This window comes from Strix uralensis, chromosome Z (genome assembly GCF_047716275.1).
Source record: "Strix uralensis isolate ZFMK-TIS-50842 chromosome Z, bStrUra1, whole genome shotgun sequence".
NCBI lineage: Eukaryota > Metazoa > Chordata > Aves > Strigiformes > Strigidae > Strix > Strix uralensis.
The window spans coordinates 12,332,649-12,359,972 of record NC_134012.1 but is presented as its reverse complement, the minus strand read 5'-3'; the positions used below and the strand labels follow the sequence as shown (position 1 = coordinate 12,359,972).

General features: G+C 40.8%; 2 protein-coding genes across 7 annotated transcripts in view; one reads left to right on the top strand and one right to left on the bottom strand.

Moving 5' to 3' along the window:
* The window catches only part of CWC27 (CWC27 spliceosome associated cyclophilin), a 120,962-nt gene extending 116,861 nt beyond the window's left edge, over positions 1-4,101 (bottom strand). For 4 of the 6 annotated variants that reach the window (XR_012627129.1, XR_012627128.1, XM_074856401.1 and 1 more), the window contains exons 1-3: positions 3,936-4,101; positions 2,920-3,016; positions 1,314-1,426 (exon numbers count right to left, since the gene is read on the bottom strand). Coding sequence is in view for 4 of the 6 variants with exons in the window: in XM_074856401.1 (XP_074712502.1) it covers positions 1,314-1,426; positions 2,920-3,016; positions 3,936-3,977 (252 nt within the window). In the remaining 2 variants the exon portion in view is untranslated. The remainder of the gene's footprint in view (positions 1-1,313; positions 1,427-2,919; positions 3,017-3,935) is intronic. The other 2 variants (XM_074856399.1, XM_074856400.1) reach the window with 2 other exon arrangements.
* A 167-nt stretch (positions 4,102-4,268) lies between these two features.
* Positions 4,269-14,336, top strand: SREK1IP1 (SREK1 interacting protein 1). Its single transcript, XM_074856405.1, has 5 exons — positions 4,269-4,404; positions 5,578-5,625; positions 7,185-7,325; positions 9,429-9,507; positions 13,715-14,336. The coding sequence occupies exons 1-5, from the start codon at positions 4,392-4,394 to the stop codon at positions 13,902-13,904; spliced, it is 471 nt and encodes a 156-aa protein (XP_074712506.1). The 5' UTR covers positions 4,269-4,391; the 3' UTR covers positions 13,905-14,336.
* The last annotated feature ends 12,988 nt before the right edge of the window (positions 14,337-27,324 follow it).

The following is a 27,324-nucleotide window of genomic DNA, read 5'->3' as shown; positions in this document are numbered from 1 at the left end:
TACAGTACTGCAAAAATCCATAGGGAAAACATTTTCTGGACTATAAGAAAATAAAATAGGACTACTCTCTAAAAGCAAGGTGAAGCCACGAGTAATATTAATACCATGGCAGTATCACAATTCAAAACACTGCAATATTGAGATACCTCTAATTTTAAGCAGCAATGCTACTACAATATGGTAATAATTGTTTTGTTCTCTGCTCAGGTACCAATCCCTTCCAGAAACTTCGCATTCATGTTATAAGTCAACTCTAGCAGCAGGGAGATGGAAAGCCCAGAGACATGCTATGCAGCATCAGTCACAAGTTAAAAGTGCCTGCCCCATCTGAAATAAAACGATCAGGCAGAATAGAACACAGCTGCTCTATGTACGTAGCTTCACTCAAGATCTGAGCCTCCTTGTTAATAGATGAGCCATGCTGGTATCAATAATACCAATGAAGACATATATGACATTCAGAGACCTTTGCTAAATTAGATACGATGTGCACAAACAATGTACATTTCTGTATCTGTATTTGCCACATATCAACACATACTCTTCACTCTTCCCCTCCCCTATTCTTCCTTGTGAAGTTCATTCTTGTAAGGTTATACATTTATCATAATATCAGAACAGCTGGATTTAAGAACTCTCAATTCAAAAGAGCATATTCAAAAATACTGAAGCAGCATTGTGGCAGGTGTACTTGCCCAATGAAAATAGGGTTTCTTGGCTGCTGAAGTGTGGCAGCTATTGATTTCCTTGTTCACAGGGCTTGACGGTAGTTGGGGCCTTTGGCCAACGGAAGCTGCTACTGACTACATCAGATTCAGCTGGGTATAAATGGAGTCGCCTGGAGGAGCCATTTTGAGCTGTTACTCCCTGGAGCAGCACACTGTGGTTGAAGACCCTCCCCTTGGGTTGGGATACCATCCAAGGAAACTCTTTGAGGTGACTTGGGTCAGGATGCTGCCCTGAGTAGTTCCTCAAGGTTGAGAGTCCTCACTTGTCAGGAGTGACAGAGCGTTTTGGGTTGTTGTTAAACCCTAGGTTGTTCTGGGTTGTTAAACCCTAGGGAGTGGTGTTTTGTTCTCCTCACGGGCATTTGAACCTGCTGCTGAATGGTTGTGGAGGGATACTTAATTGTGTTGATAATGAGTTTTTAATTTTTGGTTGTTTATTTGAGAGTCTCTGTAACAAGCATATGAAGGCAATTACTGTATATGTATAATGTTGCATTTTTAATATAAGGTTTTCTCACAACCTAACACAGGAGAAAGAACAACTGATAGAATAACCAAAAATTAATGCAGAAGATATATAAATACCTTGAAGGGAGCTCCATAGATTGAATCTCCACCTGATCCAGTACCAGTGGGATCACCTCCCTGCACTATAAAGCCAGGTACTACTCTGTGAAATATTGTGTTATTGTAATACTCTAAAAAAAAAAAAAAATTATATTAAATACATGTAAATGGTCTCAAAATCAAACTTTCATCTAGATTATGCAGATATGTCCAGAGACTTCAGTTCCAGAAAGCAGTTACTATAACTGGATTCTGCTATTTCTGCTATTTCCACTGGGTTCCCTCTTCTTCCACTGTCTTGCTCAGTGCAACTGTATTTCAGCTACAAAGTATTGCTGATGACATGAAAAACTGCGGTGTCATATGTTTCTATAGCAAGACTGCACATCACTGACAATGACATCGATGAATTATTTTCTTTTCAGCTTTTATCACTGGAATGATACTACCAATATACATCATTTTAAAACGTGAGCTAAAACTACTATGCTCTGTTCCAGCCAACATATCACACACATCATCAGCCATATCCATACATCAAATGATCAGCATTTTCAGTCACCAGCATGGACACAGGTGTCACCCCTTTTACTACCTACACTGTACCCAAACTGATAATTTTCACAGAATGAAATATGTGGTAACTTAAAGATCATCTAGTTCCAACCCCCTGCCATGGGCAGGGACACCTTCCACTAGACCAGGTTGCTCAAAGACCCGTCCAACCTGGCCTTGGACACTTCCAGGGAGGGGGCAGCCACAGCTTCTCTGGGCAACCTGTTCCAGTGTCTCACCACTCTCACAGGAAAGAATTTCTTCCTTCTATCTAACCTAGGTCTACTCTTTTGCAGTTAAAAGCCATTACCCCTGCTCCTATCACTATGTGCCCTTGTAACAAGTACCTCTCCAGCTTTCCTGTAGCCCCCTTTAAGTACTGGAAGGCTGCTCTAAGGTCTCCCCGGAGCCTTCTCCAGGCTGAACAACCCCAACTCTCTCAGCCTGTCCTTATAAGGGAGGTGCTCTGGCCCTCTGATCATCTTTGTGGCCTCCTCTGGACCTGCTCAAGCAGGTCCATCTCTTTCCTATGCTAAGGACTCCAGAGCTGGATGCAGTACTCCAGGTGGGGTCTGACCAGAGCAGAGTAGAGGGGGAGAATCACCTCCCTCAACCTGCTGACCATGCTTCTCATGATGCAGCCCAGGATACTGTTGGCTTTCTGGGCTGCGAGCACACATTGCTGGCTCACAGTCAGTTTTCCATCCACTACTACTCCCAAGTCCTTCTCCACTGAACTGCTCTCCATCCACTCTGCCGAGCCCGTATTTGTACCCCACTGCCGGGTCCCAGGAATTTCAGCCCCCCCGCCCGGGACAGTGGCATCTCCGCCCTCCCAAGTGCTGCCCTCCCGCAGGAGCCGCTGCGCCACGCCCCATTCGCAGCGCCCCTGGCGGCCGGCGCTCCCCGGGGCGGCCTGTGGTGGGCGCGGGGCGCAGCCGCCATTACTCGTGGCCCCGCCCACGCCCCCTCAGCCACGAGGTCGTAGTTATGACCTCTATTTCACAGAACAGGCATAAGGATTGCATATGAAATAATTTCAACAACTCTTCTCCCACTCTGTCATTACCTTCCATACAAAGCTGGATGAAGTTTCGACATGCTTTTGGTGCTTCTTTTGACCATAATTCTATATCTATATCCCCTGCTGTTGTTCTCAGCAAAACCTATAAAATTATAAACACACCATTTGTTTTATTGTAACTTAGTCACTGATCAAAGAATATCACTTCTGAGTTAAAAAACCTTTTGAAGTCATTATATTAGTAACAATAGTAGACATTCAAATGCGTCAGGTAGCAACTGTTAATTCTAAATAGTATTGCCCAAACTTAAGATACAGTTCTGAACTGGTATGTATAATAAAGCTTCAAGGCCAATGACCTGGTACATGACACATGACAGAAAATTTTGATATCCTTTATCACTTCCATAATGAAATAATGTGGGGAAAAAAACAGTTACGCCATAAATCTCGAAAGGCATATACCTCTCTCACAAGTAATACCATTAAATTCAGTGAGAGACTATAATAAAATTAAGAACCTAAGACATAGCCAAGAACAGAGGAAATGAAATGCTTCAAGGACTGCTCTTGTGTTACGTAGCCACCCAGTACCCATCATTCTTTGACTCGGGTAACGTCTTTAAGGGCTATATCGCCTCAAACTAACCAAAGCACCACCACCACATATACCGCACATCCTCCTCACCTGTCCCCCCACTCCCATGGAATTTCTTCACCCACCCCCCCCCACTCAAAAGCAACCCCGGTGCACCCCCCCTCCCGCTGAATGCGCACCCCTCGACTCCCCCCGCACGCGCGTAGCGCAGCCCCGTCAGCCGCGCTCCCCACGCACAGCGCGCAGCCCGCTTCCCCTGCAGAGCCCCCACGGAGCACAGAGTTCCCTCGCCTGCAAAGCCCCCACGGAGCACAGTTTCCTCACCCGCACCCCCCGCAGCAGCAGATTCCCGCCCGCCACCCGCAGCCCCCTCACCTACGCTGCCGTTGAGCTCCCCTCCACCCGACGGCCTGCCCTGCCCTGCCCCTCGCCCACCGCCGCCCCTGCCCCCGGCAAACCTCACCTTGCCGTTGGTGGGGGGCTCCTGGATGTAGATGTTACTCATGGTCGGGAAGGGAGTGTCCCGGCAGGTGACCGACCGACAGACCACCCGTGCTCCACGCTCGGCTGCGCCTCCACTTAGCGCTTCCTACCAACCCGAGCCTTCCGCCATCTTGGGCGCCTCTATAAAGCCGAGGGAGGTAGGGAGCTAGAGTTGCCCAAGCTAGGAGGGAGGACAAAGGGATGAGTCTCTGGTCGGAGTAAATGTGGGAGCCACAAAGGATGTAATTAATTTCAGAAGAGCCTGGAGGCTTTTCCAGACACCTGCAGTCCCTTCCCGTGGCTCCTGCCTGGTACTGAGGTCCCCCCGTCCTCTGTAAGTGGGACGGCCCGAGAGCGCGCCAGACAAAGCCTTCCGGCGGGGAGAGGCGCCGCCGTGGGCCTGGGCCGGGCCGGCGAGGGGTCGGTGCAAGGCGCTATGGCTCTGCCGGGTAAGGGGCTGCCAGCCGGGTCTGCGGGGAGAGAAGGGGCAATAGCCGGCTGGCCCGAGGGCCGGCATGTTGGGAAGGGGGAGGAAGCGGCGGGTTGATGGAAAATTGCGTGGGGAGGGCGCGCGACCGCGCATTGCAGTGGGAGGTGTGCGGTGGGGAGGCGCGTCTGCCTAAAGCAGCAGGGGCCGCCGCGGCAGGAACATTGCTCTGGTCTGCACAGGCGGTTTTCTAAACCAGCTGGCGTGGGAGCAGCGGAGGGGAGAGAGAGGGAGGGAGGGAGGGAGGGAGAAGGCCGTGGGAGCGGGGTGGGAGGCGGGGCTGGGGTGTCAGGCCAGCCGTTGATGCGCGCAGCCATGCAGTTGCTTCCTTCTAGGCTTGCGGGGCCTGTCCTCAACGTTTTGGATGAGCGGTGACCACGCGCTGTGTTCCTATCGTCTGTTAGTATAAGCCACCTTCTTTAAAGTTAGATCCACAGAATGGTTGTTGTCAGGCTTGCTTTCCTTCCTCGTCTTTTGTTCTGGATTAACGTCTGTATCACACTAGATTGTTGTTTAAGTAGACCCGTTGAGAATGATGGTGAAACAGGACAGGCAGAAATGCTTGTGCTATTTGCAGGGTATTTAGATCTATGTTAGCTAAACGTACAGCCGTTGCTTCGTAACTTTCTTGATCCTGAGAAATGAGGAGCTGAACAAGCCTGAGCTTTGGTAAGCTTCTCTTAAGACAAGAGAAGACCTTAATAAGCTTGCTCCCATTCTAGAAGGGGTTCTTATAAATACACTTGTAGTGCCCAGTTATGGATGACTGGAATGTCAGATAGGTATTACCATGTTCATACTGTTAAATAAAATGCATAAGCTTTCAGAGAAATGAATAATTATTAGAATTACAGTGGAAATGTCATAATAAATCAAATGACGATTTGACAATATGTGAAACTAAATGTTCTGTAGCAGTTTATAGTAGCCAAATTTGTTCTGATAGATTACTGCACAGAAAAATGAACTTAGAAGTGCACTGTTCCACTTTTAAGTTTTTTTTAAGAGATCTTAGTGTACTTAATACTCTGAGGAGGGATCACTCCTTCTGTGTATTGATACTATCAAGCCAGATTTAAAAGAAACTTGAGAGTTCTGTTTACCAACACCTGGTTGATGAAATTTTGCCTTTCAGGTGGAAACAAGGATAACATCAGAGCAGGATGCAAGAAGTGTGGCTACCGTAAGTCTGTAGTAAGCAATGTGAAATTACAGTGTTTTCTTCAACTTACAATGTTGGAACTGCTGGGGGCAGACAGGGGGGGTGTAAAAAAAAAAACCAAACCTGTTCTGCCATCTTGGCCAGACATTTGTCAGTTTAAATTACCATAATTTTATTTATTATTTCCTATTTGTTCGCTTACTCCTCACACCTATTGCTACTTTTGAAAACCCTTGAGTTTCTCAGGAAGAAAAAAAAGTATGCTGCTGTATTCATATATACTGCATGTGCAGTGTAATTACTGGAGAAACTTTGAATTGAAAGCATGGTCTTTGATATCTACTGAGATTAGCATTAGTCCTGCTTCTGACTCTCATTGCAAATTTAGGCAGGTCTTTCAGATCAAGTTAAGTCCAATCTGGTTTAAAAGAAAAAAAAATAAAATATGTATGATCTTATACATTAAGAAAACATACTTCTTATGCATTCTATATTTCAAGAAACTGTTAATTTTGTTACTTACAAATTCTGTAGTTAGCACTTAATGCTTATGCTTTGCATTGTGCTGTGCTCATATGTCTGTGTCTACTCTCCTGATGAATGGAGACAGGTCTTAGCAAAGATTTTAATTTGTTAATTACTAAATTATTTTTAGAATAATGAAGGAGTGGACATTGTTTTGCAGTGAATTGTGTTGAGTTTTTAACAGAGTGATTTAATCCATTTTTTTAATGAGCATTATGTGGGGTAGAGGGGCAAAAAAGCTTGTTTCATTCTTTCACTGTAGACTTTGTCTCCAACAAATTTTGTCAAAAAATTCCTTTGTGTATCTGTTCTTCCAAAGGAACACAGATATCTATATATTTAGTGGTTCATTTCTACATGCAGTAAGTATCAGAAGCTTTCTGGAAGAGAAGGAAACTTGTCAAATCATATCGGACCTGTATTTCTGTCCTAAAAGCTCTGTCTTCAAGATGTAGGTATTTTGTATGATTTATTTCAATTGCTACTTGAATTCCTGCATCTTTAGCGTAGTTTCTCCCAAAACATATATTCAATTTGTTCTATTTTTCTTTATTATTCCAATAGGTGTGTTCAGCACAAGGTTTCTAACTCTGGTCGTGATTATTGCAATGTAACTTAGAAAGCTAAAAATACTAGTCAAGTAGTAGCTTGGCTGGTTAAAGATTATGTCTCATAAATGAATAGGATTCTGTTTCACTAGAGGGAGACAAAAAGAGCAATATAGCACACTTGCTGTTGATTTTTAAATATTTCACTTCATGCTTTTAGGTAGTTTCTTCAGGAAGGATGAGAGATCATTAAAAAAATAGAAAGTAAAGGTTGGACAAAATCTTTAACGGAAGTAAAAGAGGGGTCATAAAGCACTATTAAAGGGAATAATACTGCACAACCTCTTTGAGGCTTTGTCAAATAAGCCTTCTCCCTCCTCATTCACAGATTGCAGCCTAGCCTTTTTTCACTTCTCAGAACTGAATAATACTGAAATGGATGTTCTTTAGTTTCTGATATTTTTTGGTAAATTGTAATTTTTAATTCTGAATGTTTGTTTTGTTCAGCTGGTCATCTGACATTTGAATGTCGAAACTTCCTCCGAGTAGATCCTCAAAGAGATATTGTTTTAGATGTTAGCAGCACTAGCAGTGAAGACAGTGAGGAAGAAGAACTACAGAGATTGCAAGCCATGCGTGAAAAAAAGAGTAAGGTGTTGGGGTTTTTTTCTCTTAAAGAATAAATTGGATAATGGTCTTTTGAAGTACTGGAATTCTCATTTTATCCTTTGTGATAACTACTACTAGTTCTTCAAGCCTGTGCTTTAAAAGCAGGTCTTTTAGTTCGTGTGTTCAGACTTCAGAGATTTGATACACCCACATCTTTTTTTATTATTACTAATTCCTGTTGTAGGAAATTAATAATGTACCCACTTGGAACATCTCAAAAAAGGCTTCTAAATACAAAAGATCGTTAAGACTGTTACTAAGAAGCTGCTTAGGAGAAAATGACATGGATGTTCTGAGTTAATCTTTTGATTATGGCATGTAGTTTAAACATCTTAAAGTTGATAGTAACTCTTAAAACTGATGACAAATATGACAGCTGAATTTCTCTCCAGTTTCTAAGTTGTGTTTTGACTGAAACAGCTAGTGAATTGAATTTAAACATTCATATTTGGAGAAGTACTGTTCTCTGTTTGGATGGTCTGAGCATCAACTGTTTGTCAGAGAGAGAATAGATGAGTTATTTAGCAGATACGTGAGCTCATTTGAATTTGGACTTCAAAGAGGCTGTTCTCCTAATTAAGAAGGGGAGATTGTTCCACCATAGCAAACTTTAAATGAATTAATGTTCTTCCCCTCTGCCTCTTGAAATGTCCTGTTTTGTTCTGTTGGTCTCACATTCCAGACTTAACATTCAGTTCCTACTAAGGATGCTCATTAGGAAGGAGAAGGGATAGATTGTGCCCTGTAACTTGCTGGAACACTTCAAAAGAAAAAGTCTGCTTGTCAGGAGTGCTGAATTGGTACTGCAACAATCCTTTCTTGGAACAAGTCTCTGGAAAAACCTGTTCCCACTCATTATGTACTTTTGAATGTAAGGGATGTTTTTGGCCCTAAACTGATTGGAGATGGATATCTGCAGGAAAAACAGCTGTTTACTTGATCTTGGAATATCCCTGTTCATTATATGTTCTTTCTCAAATTGTGGCTGCTGTGTGTACTGTGAGGAGATGCGTATCTTTAACTGTCAATAATCTAGGCAGGATTTTGCCATTTTCAAGTGGCCTCATCTTCTCAAGATTTTTGCAGTTTGGACTTAGATTTTTGCACCTCTTTCTCAAAAAAATACTGAGTACTTGTTCACACATTCTTATTCATGGTTTTTAATTGCTCCAAAAGTAATTTGCTTTTTGTAACTCATTGAATTCTGTCATATGTTGCTCCAGAACATACAGACCAGTAATTTCTATTTGGGGTAGCAAATGAATAACTGCACTAGCATGCAGACTCTGTGGAATGGTATTTGATAGAAATAAGATGAAATGCTCAAAATCAGCTATCTGTTTTAAGGATAAATTGTAAAGTCAGTGTTTTCCTGTTAGCTGACATTGTAATGTGTAGTTATGTAGTGGATTTGCATTTCAGAGAATTAAAAAATACTTTTTGAACAGGCATAGAAAAGACTTAAGGTCAGAAATTTCATCCAATGTGATAAAATTATTGCTTGTAAGTGAAATGTGAAGATACTATACAATGCTATACAGTGTTAGGGCAGGAAACAAACATGACCAGATGAGAGGTAACTCTGCTGCCAATCTTTGTAGGTGGTATATTGACAGTTAACTGAAACTTATCTTATTTATGGCATAGCTATTTGTGAAGTGTAAAATGAGGATGTGTGAAAATAATTCAGGTAAGCCTAAGGGAAGATTCTTTTTTTTTGTACATTCTAGTTAAATGATCTGTTTTCACACTTGGGCAAGTCTTTAAAAATACAGAAGAACGGATGTTAACATATAGGAAGAGTCAAAAGTTTCTGCTACGTTTTGTGGGCCTTCCTTCATTCTTAGTGCTTAGATCAAAGTCATTAGAATGTAAGTTGTATAAATAGTTCTGCTATGCTGCAGAATATGTCTGAAATTACTGTACTAGACAAGAATTTGGAGGAGGGAAAACTTTTAACAACAATTTTATAGTAACTTTATATTGTTGTTGCTGTAGTAACTTTGGTTATTGAAGCCACGCTTTTAATGCTGATCTTAATTCAGACAAGTGTTTTGTAAACTGTAATTTTTTTATCCATAGATTTAAATGAGGAGGAAGAAAAAAAGAAACAAAAAAGAAAAAGCAAAGAAAAAACAAAATTAAAGAGACCAAGAAAAAGGTAACTCTATCACACACCTATTTTAATTCCAAAACAGAACTTTAGAAAGTTTCTGATTTGTGTGTTGTTTCTCAGAAAACATTGCTTCTTTTCATGCAATTTTATTTGCAAGTACATCTTTGGTTTGAAAAGCTTCCTGTTTTCCAGTGAGAACTTGTTTGTTCTTTGAGTAATGGTAAAGCCACAGGCTTTCTGCTATGGAGTTAGGACCACGGAGGTCTAGAAAGCTGTAGCAAGCTGGAGGTCTGCAGGTCTGAGAAAGCAGTGCTCCCTCTGACTATCCAAAAATATACACAAGATGTGGGGAAAAGAACAAGAGGTCAGAAGGATTATAGGACTGGTCCCCAGCTTAGCTTGCATGAAGAAGCCTCCCTGCAGTTCAGAGACCATAAGATTCTGTGTGTGCACACATGCTTGTGTAGACACACACACACGGTGAGTAACGTAACTATCAAAAGGAAGACTTCTATAGTTTTACTTAGCATGTGTTGAGTTTTAATCTTCCTGTTACTGTAGAAGCCTAAAACAAGTGTTACTCCAGAATCACAGAATCATCTAGGTTGGAAAAGACCTTGAAAGATCATCTAGTCCAACCATTAACCTAACACTGACTGTTCTCAACTACACCATATCCCTAAGCGCTATGTCAACCCGACTCTTAAACACCTCCAGGGATGGGGACTCCACCACTGCCCTGGGCAGCGAATTCCAATGCCTAACGACCCATTCTGTAAAGAAATGCTTCCTAATATCCAGTCTGAACCTTCCCTGGTGCAACTTGAAGCCATTACCTCTTGTCCTGTCGCTTATTACTTGGTTAGAGACTCATCCCCAGCTCTCTGCAACCTCCTTTCAGGTAGTTGTAGAGGGCAATGAGGTCTCCCCTCAGCCTCCTCTTCTCCAGACTAAACAACCACAGTTCCCTCAGCTGCTCCTCGTACGACATGTGCTCCAGACCCTTCACCAGCTTCGTTGCCCTTCTCTGGGCACGCTCGAGTAATTCAATGTCCTTTTTGTAGTGAGGGGCCCAAAACTGAACACAGTCATCGAGGTGCGGCCTCACCAGTGCCGAGTCCAGGGGCAAGATCCCTTCCCTGTCCCTGCTGGCCACGCTATTTCTGACAGAAGCCAGGATGCCATTGGCCTTCTTGGCCACCTGGGCACACTGCTGGCTCATGTTCAGCTGGCTGTCAATCAACACCCCCAGGTCCCTCTCTGACTGGCAGCTCTCCAGCCACTCCTCCCCAAGCCTGTAGCGCTGCTGGGGGTTGTTGTGGCCCAAGTGCAGCACCCGGCATTTGGCCTTATTGAAACTCCTCCAGTTGGCCTCAGCCCATTGCTCCAGCCTGTCCAGGTCTCTCTGCAGAGCCTCCCTACCCTCGAGCAGATCAACACTCCCACCCAACTTGGTGTCATCTGCAAACTTACTGAGGGTGCACTCGATCCCCTCGTCTAGATCATCAATAAAGATGTTAAACAGGAGTGGCCCCAAAACCGAGCCCTGGGGGACACCACTTGTGACCGGCCGCCAACTGGATTTAACTCCTTTCACCACAACTCTCTGGGCCTGGCCATCCAGCCAGTTTTTTACCCAGCAAAGCATGTGCCCATCCAAGCCACGAGCAGCCAGTGTCACCGGAAGAATGCTGTAGGAAATGGTGTCAAAGGCCTTACTAAAGTCAAGGTAAACAACATCCACAGCCTTTCCCTCATCCAGTAAGCAGGTCGCCCTGTCGTAGAAGGAGATCAGGTTTGTCAAGCAGGACCTGCCTTTCATAAACCCATGCTGACTGGGCCTGATCATCTGGTTGTCCCGCATGTGTTGTGTGATGGTACTCAGGATGAGCTGCTCCATCAGCTTCCTGGGCACCGAAGTCAAGCTGACAGGCCTGTAATTTCCTAGATCATCCTTCTGACCCTTCTTATATATGGGTGTCACACTGGCCAGTTTCCAATCTGTCGGGACCTCCCTGGTCAGCCAGAATTGCTGGTAAATGATGGAAAGTCGCTTGGTGAGCACCCCAGCCAGCTCCTTCAGCACCCTCGGGTGTATCCCGTCTGGTCCCATAGACTTGTGTATGTCTATGTGATGCAGTAGGTCAATGACTGTCTCCTCCTGGAATGCGAGGGGGTTGTTCTCCCAGTCTCTGTCTTCTGGCTGAGGAGGCTGGATTCCCTCAGTACGACTAGTCTTGTTATTAAAGACTGAGGCTAAGAAAGCATTAAGGACTTCAGCCTTCTCCTCATCACTTGTTACCATGTTTCCTCCTGCGTCTAGCAGGGGATGGAGGCTCACCCTGGTCTTTCTTTTGCTGCTGACATACTTATAGAAACATTTCTTGTTGTCCTTGATTGCTGAAGCCAGATTGATTTCCAGCTGGGCTTTAGACCTCCTGATTTCCACCCTGCATAGCCTCACAGCATCTTTGTAATCACTGTGAGTGGCAAGCCCCTTCTTCCAAAGGCTGTAAACTTTCCTTTTCTCCCTGAGTTGCAGCCAAAGCTCCCTGTTCAGCCAGGGTGGTCTTCTCTGCTGCCGGCTTCTCTTACAGCACCTGGGGACAGCCTGCTCCTGAGCCATTAAGACTTCCACTTTCAAAGGAAAATGTTATAATACCCAAATTTATTGTGAATCTGAGTTTTGGCCTGCTGATAGATTTTTTTTTTTTAGATGCAACAGTAGACTCATTAGTCATTAGGACCATTGACAAGACAGTATCCCAGGAACTGCACTGAGAGCTAGGAAATGTATACTATATTTGGAGGCCACAATAAGATATTTTTCAGAAATAAAAAGGATTTAACACTGCTTGTATTGATATTTTTCCCCTTCCTTATTTACATAGTGTGAAGACAGTAGAAAAGATTCAGTCTGCTGGCTGTAGTCTTTACATGCAATTAATAACTAATCATGTAAACGATAGCACAAAACTGTCCTCTTGAGTATAATAATCGTGACTTTTATTGTCCTTTAATTCTTGTATATATGTAATCACTCATCACTGCTGGTTAGAGACTGTTATTACCAGCTGCCAGAGCATCCAAATTTGTCATACCCATTTCTTGTAGATTTTTGCATGAGAGAAATACATTGAGATTTGTTTGAAGGCATTACTGTAGCATTGTTATTGATCTTGTGATACTTTAAAAGCTGAAAGCTCTGTCTTACTGTGTATTAAATTTTAATAAGTTGCTTTAAATTGTAATAAGTTGTAGCGGCCAAAATAATTCACACGTCACAGTGCTCTTTCTTTCTTTCTGCAGGGCAGGGGCTCTTTATTTTCTTTAGGTCTCTCTTTTTCTCTTCTTACATTAATACATACTCATACAATAATACATACTTTTACTCTCATCCAAGCTCTTACTTCATAATAAACAAGTCAGCAACTAGACAGTCATCTACCCTCTCTCCCAGAAAAAGTTCCATACCACACAGGCAGTCTCGGTGCTACCATTTTCTTCGCCACACTAGCACAACCTGGTATCTCTCTTGAGAGGCCTGTTCCCCTCCAAACCTTGCTGCTTCTCCGGGCTGGCGCAGAGTAGAGCTGGCGCTTCTCCAAGCCAGCACGGGACAGAGCTCCTGAGCAGAGCTCTCCACCTTCACCGAGCTCTCCTGAGCAGAGCTATCTCGCTGAGTGCTCTAACTGAGCTGCACTCTCTGGCTGACCTCTAACTGAACTGGACTCTCTAACTGAGCTGACCAGGTGATGTCGATTTGGCTCTTAAGTATTGAATCTCCCACAGCTGTGCAGGGCTAACAGGCCAATGCCTACTTGCCTCTTAATCATTTACCAGTAACACATGATTTGACTCTTAATATATTGAATCTCGTGCAGTTGCACAGAGCTGACACTACCACATTACTGTTGTACCTTCAGTTTTCTGTCAGTCTGTACTCTTAGTCTTGTTCTTATTGAAGGTTGAAAAACACCCAACTTGCCTATTCCATTGTTAATCTGTATTATAAACATACTGCTTTTCTAGCACAATAGTCTAATTAGAAAAGTCATCATTCAGTTGAACATGCAGACTGAGATCATAAGCTTTCCAGTGGATGCTACTGTATGAATTCTACACCAAATTTGATTTGTGACATTGAAATACTGAAATTAAAAGCCCCACATTATTACTGTGGAATTTTTCTTCTTTAATTACATATCAATCTGTATATATATAGATATATATGTATTTTTTTTTTTACTAGATCTTCCTCATCAAGTGCAGCTGAAGAGGATGGGCCAAAGTCAAAAAAACAAAAATCACACAAAAAAGAAAGGGAAAAAGAAAAAAAGAATAAATCTAAGAAAGGAAAACATCATAAAAAGGAGAAGAAGAAGAGACGAAAGGAAAAAACTTCGTCTTCTGACAGTTCAGACAGTTCTAGTAGTGACTGAGATGCTGGCCTATTTTTGCGTTCACTGCTGCAGAGAAGATGATTTTACTTTCAAATCAAGTTTATTTATGCTTTGCAATGCTGTTGTTTTAAAATGAGATCTATATATGTTTTTAAGAAATCTATCTGCAACTATCAGTGCTTCAAATTATTAAATGGACCATGTGGGAAAAAATACGCTGTTCTATCTCAAGTTTATTAGTACTAAACCATGCAAGTTTAACTGATTCTTCACTCTTTTTCTTAGTTCAGTTGAGATTAGTTATGTTTGGAATCCTTTACACTAGGATATGATAAACTTCAGTTTGCAAGTCTTTGGGTAAAAAGATTTGCACTTAAATACGACTAATGTCAGAATGGTTAAATCAAATTTGGAAATATAAGTGAGATTTTCTATTATGTTATCCTTTAAATAAATGTATACTTTGCATAACACTTTCTCCCTACATACATTAATCAGTAAGTGCTAATATGAAATACTGTTTGAGTCCAGAGAAAGTAAAGAATGGGCAATGAGAAGCTAAAAGAGATTGCTCCTTCAAAATTATCTTCTAAAATTGATCTGGTCATAGACTGTGAAACACAGTTACACATTCTTTTGGCAGGATCACTGTGAGCAAGCTCAAAATAAACAAAAGCTATTGATTTTTTGAAGACCTTTCTTTCTGCCTAGGTTTTGTTCTTCTACAATTATGGCCATTTCATCTTTGACATAAAGCACCACTTCCTAACAGTTCCAAGAACTATGTTAATATATTATGTGGTAATTAATGCCTACATGAACTAAAACAGGAAATTCAAAGACTGACGGTTGACAAGAATCGTAAAGCCTCCATTCATTCTAATAAAACTCCCATTGGAAAGTTAACAAACACATATGCAAACCTTTTGTGGAATATAAGCAATCTATCATGTTGAAGTCTGTAGCAAAATATACCATTTGCTATTAGGAGCTATGTTAAACATGTCAAAACTTTATAACTGGATTCTGGGATATCCAGTTCATATCTTGTACTGTGATAGGGTACAGGTTCAAGACAGACTGATACTTTTGAGTTGAGCAGATTTTAGGTGTACAATCCTACCTAAGAATTGCCTAAACCTCGAAGTGCCTATGTTTACAGCTACTTGAAAATGCTGTTCATGTTTGTGTTTCATTTTTCTTTGCTTGGACACAGAACTGCTTCCACCTGAGCAGCCTGCCATACAGCTTCACTCAAGGGAGTCAAAATATGAGGAGGAGCAACACCTAAACTTTCTTAACAATAATATCCATTGCCTATGTTTTCTACAGTGGGTTAGAGCATTGAGTCAGTACAAAATGTTTTATGGTATTTTTATGATTACTGCATTTGGCCTGAAAGTGAGATACCTAGATCTAACTCTGTCTTTCAGACTTTTATGTCTCAGACCAGTACCCTTATTATTGGGCAACTTGTGCTGTAGATGCTGTGCTAGGGAACATTAAAGATCTAAATACTCATGGAAGCCTGTTGTGGTTTTAACCCAGCTGGCAGCCAAACACTACACAGCCAATTTCACCTCTGCAAACTGACTCGATTCACCTTCAGTGGCTTCTGTGACCTGTCGTGTGGGGCTCCACACAGCTGCCTTCCACCTTCAGTGTTTCCTCACAATGTGACAGGACCCATCAGTAAACAGGGCATATTGCTTCTCATTTCTGATAGTTACCCCATGTCATCAATGTATTGCAGGTGTTCTGGGGCTTCACCCTGTTCCAGTGCAGTCTGGATCAGTCCATGGCAAATGGTGGGGCTGTGTTTCCACCCCTGGGACAGTTGATTCCAGGTGTATTGGACACCCCTCCAGGTGAAAGCAAACTGCACTCTGTTGCCAAAGGGATGGAGAAAAACACATTGGTGGTATCAGTTGTGGCGTACCACTTCACTGCCTTTGACTCCAGTTTGTACTGAAGCTCTAGCATGTCTGGCACGGCAGCATTCGGTGTGAGTTCACTCAGGACATGATAGTCTACTGTCAATCTCCGTTAGACTTTTGCACTGGCCGTATGGAGCTGTTAAAGGGTGAGCGAGTCTTGCTGATGACTCCTTAGGTCTCTAGTTGATGGATCAGTTTATGAATGGGAATTACAGAGTCTTGATTGGTGCGATACTGCCGTCGGTGCACCGTTGTAGTAGCAATTGGCACCTATTCAACCCTCAGCAACCCCACAGCAGAAGGGTCCTCTGAGAGACTGGGCAAAGCAGACAGCTGTTTGAGTTCTTCCATCTCTGAGGCAGCTATACTGAAAGCCCACCAATACCCTTTTGGGTCCTTGCAATACCCTCTCCTCAGATAAACTATACCAAGAATGCATGGAGCTTCTGGGCCAGTCACAACTGGGTGCTTTTCCCACTCATTCCCAGTTAGGCTCACCTCAGCCTCCAATATAGTCAGCCATTGACAGCAGTTCCTGTTGAGGTTGGAGCGGCTGCAGTGCCTGTCATTTTGTTATTAGATCCAGAGACCTTCTCTTCCCCTTGAGGGTACCAAATAGTGTTGAACAGGGCTCGGTAGACACGGGCCAGGCCCCAGCACATTGCAGTGATTTGTGTCTCTCTGAAATTATCAGGGTTACAGCATACTTCTTCCAAATATTTCACTAGTTTTTAGGGATTCTGCACTTGTTCAGGGGTGAAGTTCCAAAACATCGGGGGTACCCACTGTCCTACGTACTTGCCCATGCCATCCCACTCCCCCTGCCACTCATAACTCTCCAGCCTTGGGGTAGATCTCTGTGTGATACTCTTAAATAGTTGCTTAACCCTGAATGAAATCTGAACCACATGCAGGAACATGCTGGCTCCCAGCAGTAAGATGACCATGTTAGTGTCAACATTCCAAGGATATTCAAAATTTTCAAAATTCTCAAATCCTATTGTAAGTAGCCTGGAGGAGAAGGAAAAGGAGAAGGAGAAGGAGAAGGAGAAGGAGAAGGAGAAGGAGAAGGAGAAGGAGAAGGAGAAGGAGAAGGAGAAGGAGAAGGAGACGAGAAGGAGAAGGGGGGTGTCTCCTCCATTGATTGGGTCTCCGAGGAGAAAAGGTAAAGGGTGTAATTATTAACCCTTTCCGATAGATGGCCCCCCAAGTACAGAGGTGACAACAACACTGAGTACAGATACCGGACTAGTCTCAGGACAGGTAACTTCATGGTACAATAAACCAGTGTTACATAGTACAGCAAAGCAAAAATCCTAACCACCTCCCACGGGTGATAAGCAGCAGCACAGGGACTATATATGGCAAGTGAGGTGATGCATAGCACAACTCTAGAGCCACAACTGTAAGGGCCAATAAACAGAACATTATGACCAGCAACTGATAAGCCAATATAACGAATGCTTAAAACAAATTTGTTGTAATACACTCTGGCCAGATCTGTCATTATCTCCACCCTTCGAGCCCCATGTTGGGTGCCAAAAAGGACTGTTGTGGTTTAAACCTGTGCAGCAGCCAAACACCATGCAGCTGCTTGCTCACCCTCCTCTGCCCAGGGTATGGGGGAAAGGATTGGAGGGGTAAAGGCAGGAGGACTGGCAGATTGAGATAAAAACAGTCCAATAATTGAAATAAAATAAATAATAATAATAGAAAGTACAAATGGGTTATGCACAATGCGATTACCACCTGCTGACTGATACCCAACCAGTTCCTGGCTGGCAATCCTGGAGGAGCCACAATCCCAAAACTGCAATCCCAGAAGCGAGAGAGAACCCCCTGTTTCCCAGTTAACCCTGCTTTATGTACTGAGCTGGATGTTACATGATATGTAATATTTCATTGGCCAGTTTGGGTCTGGTGCTTTGGCTCTGCTCCCTCCCAGCTTTTTGTGCACCTGTGCATGGGCAGGGCTTGGGAAGTTGGAAAGCACTTGATTTCTTAGCAACAACTGAAAATATCAGTGTATTATCAGCATTCTTCTCATAGCAAATCTCACTGAATCCAAAACACAGCATGATTCTAGCTACTAAGAAGAAAAAATAACTCTATCCCATCTGAAACCAGGACAAAGCAAGCAAAGAGAAATAATCTGTAACCTTCTATGTAGGTCTCCCAGTAGAGGATGGCAAGAGTCCTTATGTCTGCTCTTTTTCTTACTGGCTTTGGTCCAATCTAGTTTTTCATGATTTCTGGGATGGGCTTGGATAATATAACTGAAGAGAGACTAGATTGCTTTATTAGGTGGTACCAGTGTATAGTACAATGAGCATTTATTTTGTAAGCACTGATTTAACAGATTCTGCCACCCTGTTCACTCTAGTTTCCTCCGTGTTGCTGTGGCTGTTACAGCTTATTTTTGACTGGGTTAATTCTCTAAACCAGTCATTCTGTAGAGAGCAACAGGGAAGTTGTGGGCTACTTAAACCAATACTGTTGCCAAAGGAAATATTTAATCAAGTCACAGCTTAAGACACAACTCATTGCCCTTTTTTCCCCCTGAAATGTTCCTTACTTAAAGAGATTGGCAGGGTTATTGGGATTAGGGGAATTCAGAACTCATATGTAATTCTCCCATGATCTTCCCATGATCTTCTGATGATCCCATGATGTCAACTCTGGGGAATGGGATTTTGTACCTTATTAGTTTCTTGATTTTTGAAAGCTTCATCCGAAGACAAGGGACTGAGGGAAATTTTACTGAGCTTTGTGTACCAGAATGGCTGAAGTGTTTATTAAACAACCATTATTAGAGTTAGTATATCTCTATGCGTAAGTATAATTCATCCAATTTAATGACAAATTAGAGAATGGATAGAGGCTTAAAGTTCAGAAAAGCAGCTAGTATATATTTTAGTAGTGTTCCTTATACTTTTGTGTATTTTCAAATAGCCATTTTAGATTCTAGTTCTAATTGTTGAAATCAGAAGATTACCTATCTAAATGGTAGTGCAATTACCTTCCATGTAGCATTACAGCAGCTATGTATGGTAGTTACAACGGTATTTTGTACAAGAGTGTAAGGCATGAATTTCAATGTTCTACTTGAATTTTCTACTTGTTAGTAGCATACATAGATTTTCATATTGGAGAATTTTCTGATTTTTACAGTTTAAGATTTGAACAATTTAAATAACACTGTTCTCTCAATTCGTGCATTTATGTAACAGAGTATCATGTATGAGCTTACTTTTCAGCCCATATTCCCATTTTATTTACAAATATGTACATTAAAGGAAATAGATTTTGCCACAGAAGTGCTCAAGATTTCAGGTATATTAACTGATATACAAGGAGATGTTGCAGTGAACAGTTCTCTGCCAAGTTAATATTTGCTAAACTTTAAAAGTGATATAAAAATGAATATTATTGATTTTCTTGATCTAGCCATCATTTTAGTGAGTCTGATGTGTTGTAACAAATGTTACTGTTTCACGTGAGTCTCAGCTTGAACCAAAATGCCTACTGTTTCTAGAAAAAGAAGTGACATTCAGCAGATTTACGTATCGAAACAAGACTTCTGATATTAAAAATCAGCTATTTCTTCATTCCTATCAATTGTTATTAACTTAAGTTTTCATGAATCACACTTTCAAGGACAATGCCTAGACGTAACTGCTGCTGTTGTACAGGCCCAAGGTATTGATTGTATGCCTGCAAGTCAACAAGCACCAAAGATCTTACAATATGAAGATGATGCCAGTACAAACAAGGACTGTCATTCCCTGTCAACTTATCTCAGTTGCAGAATGAAATGCCTATTTTCAGAAAGAAATAAAAATTATGCATGTGAGTAGTATGTGGGGTAGGATGAAGAAAAGAAATGAAGGCAAGGGCATGCCAAATGGATAGAGTAATGAAGAGTCAACAACTTCCATATACCTTACAGTAAGATTTGAAATACAAATTAACCTCTATCATTAGGCACCAGGAACAAAGTAGGTACCTGGTGTTTCCTTCAGTCTTTTTTCCAAGATAGTGGAAGAAAAACGTGCACATCTGCAATCCACCTACTTGCTGGGGAACAGACTGTGCTGTAAACTGCACCAAAGGCTGGAATCACTGAATCAAAGCTGAATTAAGCTACTGTTTTACAAATACCTAAAGGAAATTCACATTCACCATGCAAAAATTACAGCTTCACCATTCTTTGCAGCATGCAAGACACCATGGAAAGCCCTTTAGTCTCTTTCATGATGTAGAGTATATATACTTTTTTAGGTACCTAGAGTAATGGAAAGTTATTTTCAGCACAAACAAGTAAGTTTGTATCACATGTTTTAACTTGAGTACAGATCAGATTGGCAGGGGGCTTGAACAAAAATGCAATAATCTTTTGCTCTTTAGACTTTGCTAAAATTGCATTTCCGTTCTTAGTAGTTTTCCTGATCTTTAGAGGCATTTCATCAAAGTGAACACGCTTGCTATCTTCATGCTCTCTTAAAATGCTGAAGTATTTTAGTTGCTATTACCATCAGTTTGCAACATGAGAAAAGTGATGTTTACATCACTGATCATTTACCAATTTAATATTAGTTTTCTGTTTTACCGTTACATGCTCCTTTACCATCAAAATCTGTATGAATATTATACCACTGCTTGTTAAGTTTACATTTTTAGGTTATGGCATTCAGCAGTGTCAGCTTGTGTTCTTTCTAGGAGTTTTTCTTGAGTATTTTCTGCAGGTTAGCCAGGTACTTATTCTGTTGTATTCTGAGCTCTTTTCAATGGTCTGTGTTGGTTCTTGTGCAGTCTGTAAGGGACCAGAAATGAGGGACAAACAAAAGTGTTAGCCACAGGTACCCAAGAGGTAAACTAAAAGAAAAATAAATTCTGAGTGATACAGTGTTATTATACAGCTCTACAACTAAGAATTGCAACAAGGCAATTATAGCTAGAAAAAATTGCAGTGTTTAACTATGAACTTGGAACAGACTGAGCAACCTTACAGACTTGATCTTTAAGGAGATCAAAGCTGCTGAGATAATCAATGCATATTGAACTCTGTATTTACTCAGCGCTTTTATAGTTGACAACAACAAAGCAAGTCATAGCTGCAGGTCACCCTGAGGAGTATCATAAGTACCAAATCTGCCATGGTGCTTGTTGTCTGTTTCATATAATAATCAGTTCCAGGAACTTCTGAGCTGCATTTTCAGCAGTTCATCTTTGGTAGTTCTTCACATCTTCTTCCCCAGTGAAAAAAGGGCACAATCTGTATGTATGCAGAACAGAATGTCAAGTATGAAAATCTTTTAACTCAACTGATTATTCAGTAGTGCCCTGCAGTCACAACAGTAGAGCCAGCAGTGAAGCTGTTAGAAAGTAGTTCTGACCTTGCCATGTCTTGGGGACTCACCTATCTTAATGTGTCAAAATTATTGTACATCAGAGATGCTTTTAGGCAAAACACACACTTGGTGCCTCTTACCACAATTCCTCTGCCTCAAGGCAGAGAAGGGCATTAATGGAGATTCTGAGCAGCAAATCACGGCAAATAAGAACAAAGATGGATAGAAAAATGTGCCAAAAATGCTTCTATAATTAAAATGATAGAACACTGAAACTGTTCAAAGGAAATTCTAGTATACCAATCATGAAGATGAATTTAGGGAATAAAGAAGAATACACGATGAGATGGTGATAGCAGAAAATAAGCGAATGCAGAAGAGGTACAAGAATGAAGAAACCAAAGGGATTAGAGAAATGCAAGTACAAGGGTGGAAAAGATACAATCAGTCTAAACCAATGATTATCCAGTACAGGAAAATCCTTTCCTGTCAAGAATATGATACACATGTTAAAAAAAAAAATTGATAAATGATTTGAGAAAGAATATCAGAGGCAAATGTTTGTCTAGAAAGACAAATATTCTCCTAAAATGTTGTAGTTTAAATCAGAACAGTAAAGGAGAAAAGTCTGTAAGAGAGACATAAGGACAAAAGTCTGTAACAGAAAGAGGCTACTTAATAGAGTTCATTTAAGTTCTAGCATAGTATTCAAAATGTGACTAACTATTGTTAAATATTTTCCCACTGAGAAGCTGTGCTGTGAAGAAGATTAATCCTTATTTATCTGTATTATATATAAATATTCCTGAAGCTTTAACTTAGTGTAATAGTTTATAAAATATCCTGGCAGAATTTAGACCATCAGAGAATTTCAACAAATAATTAAGTAGAGCTGTAAGAAACACGCTGTGTTGTAACTTTAAAGCTTAGTAGTTATAAGCCACCCTTATGGATCCTCTATTCCAAACTGCCACAACAACAGTATGCAGTGATATTCTGAAGATACAGTTTGCTAATTACAATGCCTGTTTATACAGCACTCCTACACTTAATTAAAAAAACCCAAAACTGTAGCTTATTTTGGGGACAACTCTACTACAGTAATTTAAAACTGAAGAGAGATGGTCCCTAGACAATGCAAACAAGAACAGCTGATCAACTTCATTTTTTCTGTGTACATCTATTTCAAAATATTTGGTCATAGTTTATTTAGTATGTAGCCCAGATCTGAGGAGAAGGGAGTTTCAAGACTGTTTTAAATATGACAGAAATACTAGTTTAAGGTGTAGTCTGTGCTTGTGTTTATTTTAAATTCCTACTGATTACTCATTTTCCTCTAAGTCATTTGTCCTCTTACAGGAAGTTCAGCAAAGACCATAAAACCCAACTCTTTCTTCAGCCAAGTGTAGACAACTTTTCAGACTCATGAACCTGATGGAAATTATTTTGGTGGTAGAATCAACTAATGTTTTAAATGAACAAAATTTTGGTGCTCTAGTTTGCAGCAAAATTAGAGTCAGTTCAGGAAGAGGCATTTATGCCTTAACTGATCCTGACTTTATGCATTCCAGAGGACAACACCAAGGAATACTTTACAACTGTTACATCCCTCCTGTTTCTCTCTCTTTCCTTTATCACCCATTTCACTCTTATCACTCTTTCCACTCTTATCACCCTTTTCTTCCATTTGCAGGGAAAATATCTATTCCAAAACAGTTGACATGTATTAGTCTGAAAACTATGAGTTTTCTGTGATTTGGCACTTAATTCTACATTTTAAGAAAAACAGATTAAGCTCAAAATTAATTATTTGATCCAAACAAATTAATTTTTAAAATTTTACACTAACAAACATTAATTTGATTCTAAAATATTACAGGAAAAAAATAAAAAGAGGGACTCAGCAATGCAACAACCCCTCCCAGACTTGTAAAAACCAGTGCAGTAAAGCAAAGTTTTCCTTTTCTATATATGTAAGAAATATATGGGACTCTGTGGTATATGAAATTTACTGTACAGGCTTCAGTTTTCCATATTATGCTTAGAAAGGAATGGGTTAAACCCTTGACTTGGGCTTATGCAAGGAGTCTGGGGATATTTATGCTTGTAAACCCTGTTTTTTACAAACTTTCAAGAAAATGAGGTAACCATTACAGGGAAAATAATTTATTTTTGAAGACAACAGGAATACTGGACACTAATAATGAGCTGTGTCAAATAGGCTTCAGATAGTATGTAGCAGAAACCTTTTAAAACAAAATGTAAGAAACTCAGATGCTGGTAGGTGTTTCACAGACCGTGGAAGTATCTGTGCATTTTTCTTTAAAACTTTCTTAATACGACACTTGACTTAAGAATTTTATTTCTGTCTTTAGATAACCAGTACATGATGGTTTATTATAGAAAGGCTAACTTACTAAACAATTACTACAGATGCTTAAGTTTCCCTTTGAGGTTCTTCCTCAATTCAGATCAGCCCTCTAGTGAGGTATTGAAACTAAAGAAGTTCCTGTGGTATTAAGCCCAACTTCAGAATAAAATAGGTAGGGAAGATGAAGAGGATGAAGTTTTCTTTCTTTCTAAGAGACTAGGTTGCTTGTGTCAGGGACTAGGAATGCAAGGTACTGGAAGAATGATGAAAGATTAGGACCTAACAAAAAAAGTCTCTTTGTGGATTTGTAGTGATGGAAACTTGACTATTTATTTCAAAGGAGAAAAAGCAGACTCTTAATCCTTTGAAAGATATAAATTTTTTAGATACATAACCTTGTCTTCCTTGAGGAAATCTTTTCTGTTACATTTAAATTCTTTGCCAAACCTTTTCAAATCTCTGAAGTGTTCTGAATCTTTAATAGTGCTCTCTTTCCAGAACATCTGCCAGATCTGTTCCATGTGCAATTGCTGTTTCTGCTGTTACTGTATCTTCTCCTGCCTGAAAGAAATTAATGGTTTGAATCTGGAAAAAGGTGGCCAAAAAAGTGTTGCTCTAGGGATCAGCAACTTTCTCTCCTCTCCCGTTACCCCGGCTTCAAAAGCTTTATTACTTTTCTTCTAAGTTGCCGCACAGAAAAGATTAGAAAGCCTCTTTTCAATGCTGACAGTACAAATTATGTCTTTAAATTTTCCCAGATGTCTAAAGAATAATTTTCCAAGTTAACACAGAGAATACAGGAGCTAAATAAATTAAAGAAAGAAAAAGAAGAGAGGAATAAATATATATCTTCTGTTGTGAAATAAATGTATGTGTAGATTCCTTTTCATTTGATGGCTAAAAATGAATAAACTATTCCTATTATGAGTGAAAAAAAATCACACACTTCATATTATTAAATTAAAGAATGTTTTTGCTCTTTTCTGGATGCTTGAAACAGATCTTTTGTATTCCTAAACAAAGCTTCCATTTACTAAGTTTTTCTCTCTTAAATTTGATAAATGCAGTGTTAAGTCTTGTTTCAGTAAACTGTTACTGAAGGAACTCAAAACCAGAAGAAAATTGGTATTTACTCAGTCTTTGAGGAGGAAGGCATTTTCACTCTAAAGATAGTGCTATAGGAATGTTTACAGGAAACTAGAAAATCTCAACTTTTCAGTTAGCAAAATACAAGTTGGTAAGGGTATAGTCCTCCCTAAATATGAGGGGATAAGATGTAAATAACAGCAGCAAGTTGGTGTTAGTTGTTCAGGAGTAGACTTAGGCTGGAAATTTCTATATATCAAAGAACTGTAGTCCCTGAAGAGCAAGAAATACAACTTCTGAAAGAGGGTGCTTGGTACATATAATGGCTCAAATGAAGATGTGGTTGCATGAGACAGCAACGGACTGGACAAATAGAGCCAGGTGTTCTTTTGGGCTCCAGAATTCTCAGTGCTAATGGTACTTAAATACTTTAAAAGAATCAAAGGGATATAGACATCACACCAAGAAAATTTACAGATAATAGGAAATAAGGTGAAGTCTCAAGTACTAGTGAGGAGGAGACTGATAGTTCAAAGCTAGATGAGGTCAGACAGGAAAATAAAAATTTAATGTCTGAAACTGGTAACATGAGGCTAGATCTGGATAGCAGATTATGCATACTCTGGGAACAGGTTAAGTTGAAAAAAACACATTAGAGGGTACAGCTACCAACTATGAAGTAAAGGTATACCTCTTACTTGAGATATGACTGAGACAGTAATTGAGATTTAAAAATTATTACAAGGAGATAGAATCTCAGGAAAAAGATTTCTAGATTGAATATAAATGATTCAGTTGTGGAATAGTTTAAAGTCAGTGTTTCAACCTTTGCCACACTGTGATCCCTAGAAAATGTCTCCTGTCCCCCTGTATATAACCTGGCTCAGCTCTTTCTGAAGCAGAAAAGGAAGGTTCTACTGGTAAAAGGTAGCCTGTCAGTCAGTGCCTTCAAAGTCCTGGAACTTAAACAGGGTGACAAACTTTCAAAAATAATGCTACAAATCTCTTCTGGCACTGAAGCAATTCAGGACTGAGCGGGAGTAGAAATGGATGTCTCCTTAGCTTCTCTTGCCTCTTCACCTTAAAGCTGAGTAATAGATAGGGTACTTCTTACATAGATAATAAGGAATCCCATCTTTGCACTGACATAAGTCCAGTCGGCATTTTAAAAAGAGGCATCAATGCACCAGTGTGCATTTATTTCTGAAATGGTGTAGAAGTTGGTTATTGTATTTTTCCCATTTTCTGATACATATTTTCTAAGTTGAATATCAAATCAAGGTAAAAGTTCAAATTAAAACTGTAATTTTAGACTTTTCTTACGATGGCATGATGTACTGGTTTAGGCTGGGTGTCATGGTTTAACCCCAGCCAGCAATTAAGTCCCACACAGCTGCTTGCTCACTCCCCTCACAGTGGGTTGGGGAAGAGCATCACAAGAGTGAAATTGAGAAAACTCATGGGTTGAGATAAAGAGAGTTTAATAAGTAAAGCAAAACAAGGAATTAATTTACTACTTCCCATCAGCAGGTAGGTGTCCGGCCATCTCCAGGAAAGCAGGGTTCCATCACATATAACAGTTACTCAGAAAGACAAATGCCATCACTTCAAATGGCCCCATTTTCTACTTCTTCCCCCAGCTTCATATGCTGAACATGACGTCATATGGTATGGAACATCCCTGGGGTCAGCTGGGGTCAGCTGTCCCAGCTGTGTACCCTCCCAACTTCTTGTGCGTACTCAGACTCCTTGCTGATGAGGTGGCATGAGAAGCAGAAAAGGCCTTGGCTCTTTGTAACCACTGTTCAGCAATGACAAAAACATCCCTGCATTATCAGCACTGTTTCTGGCACAAATCCAAAATATAGTCCCATAGGAGCTAATATGAAGAAAATTAGCTCTACTCCAGCTAAAACCTGCACACATGGATAGAGTTAATTTTTTTCATAGTAGCTCATATGGCACTGTGTTTTAGATTTGTGACCACAGAAGTCTTTTCTGGTGCACAACATGGGACTTGAAGGGTTCAAGATAACAACAGATACATTGCCCACCAGCCCAGCCTTCCTGCCTGCTGTTCACCTCTTCTCTAGGGGCCATGAATGGGGTGGGGGAGGTTGTGGTACTGAGGCAATCTCAGTGTGTTTCCTGCTAAAAGAGTGTCTAAAAGAGGGGGAAGCTGTGACCGGTGGAAAGCTTGTTTTATATTGGACCTCTGAGCATCTTCACAGAATCACAGAATCATCTAGGTTGGAAAAGACCTTGAAAGATCATCCAGTCCAACCATTAACCTGACATTGACAGTTCCCAACTACACCGTATTCCTAAGCGCTATGTCAGCCCAACTCTTAAACACCTCCAGGGATGGGGACTCCACCACCTCCCTGGGCAGCCCATTCCAACGCCTAACAACCCGTTCTGTAAAGAAATACTTCCTAATATCCAGTCTAAACCTTCCCCGGTGCAACCTGAAGCCATTCCCTCTTGTCCTATCGCTTATTACTTGGTTAAAGAGACTCATCCCCAGCTCTCTGCAACCTCCTTTCAGGTAGTTGTAGAGGGCGATGAGGTCTCCCCTCAGCCTCCTCTTCTCCAGACTAAACAACCACAGTTCCCTCAGCTGCTCCTCGTACGACATGTGCTCCAGACCCTTCACCAGCTTCGTTGCCCTTCTCTGGGCACGCTCGAGTAATTCAATGTCCTTTTTGTAGTGA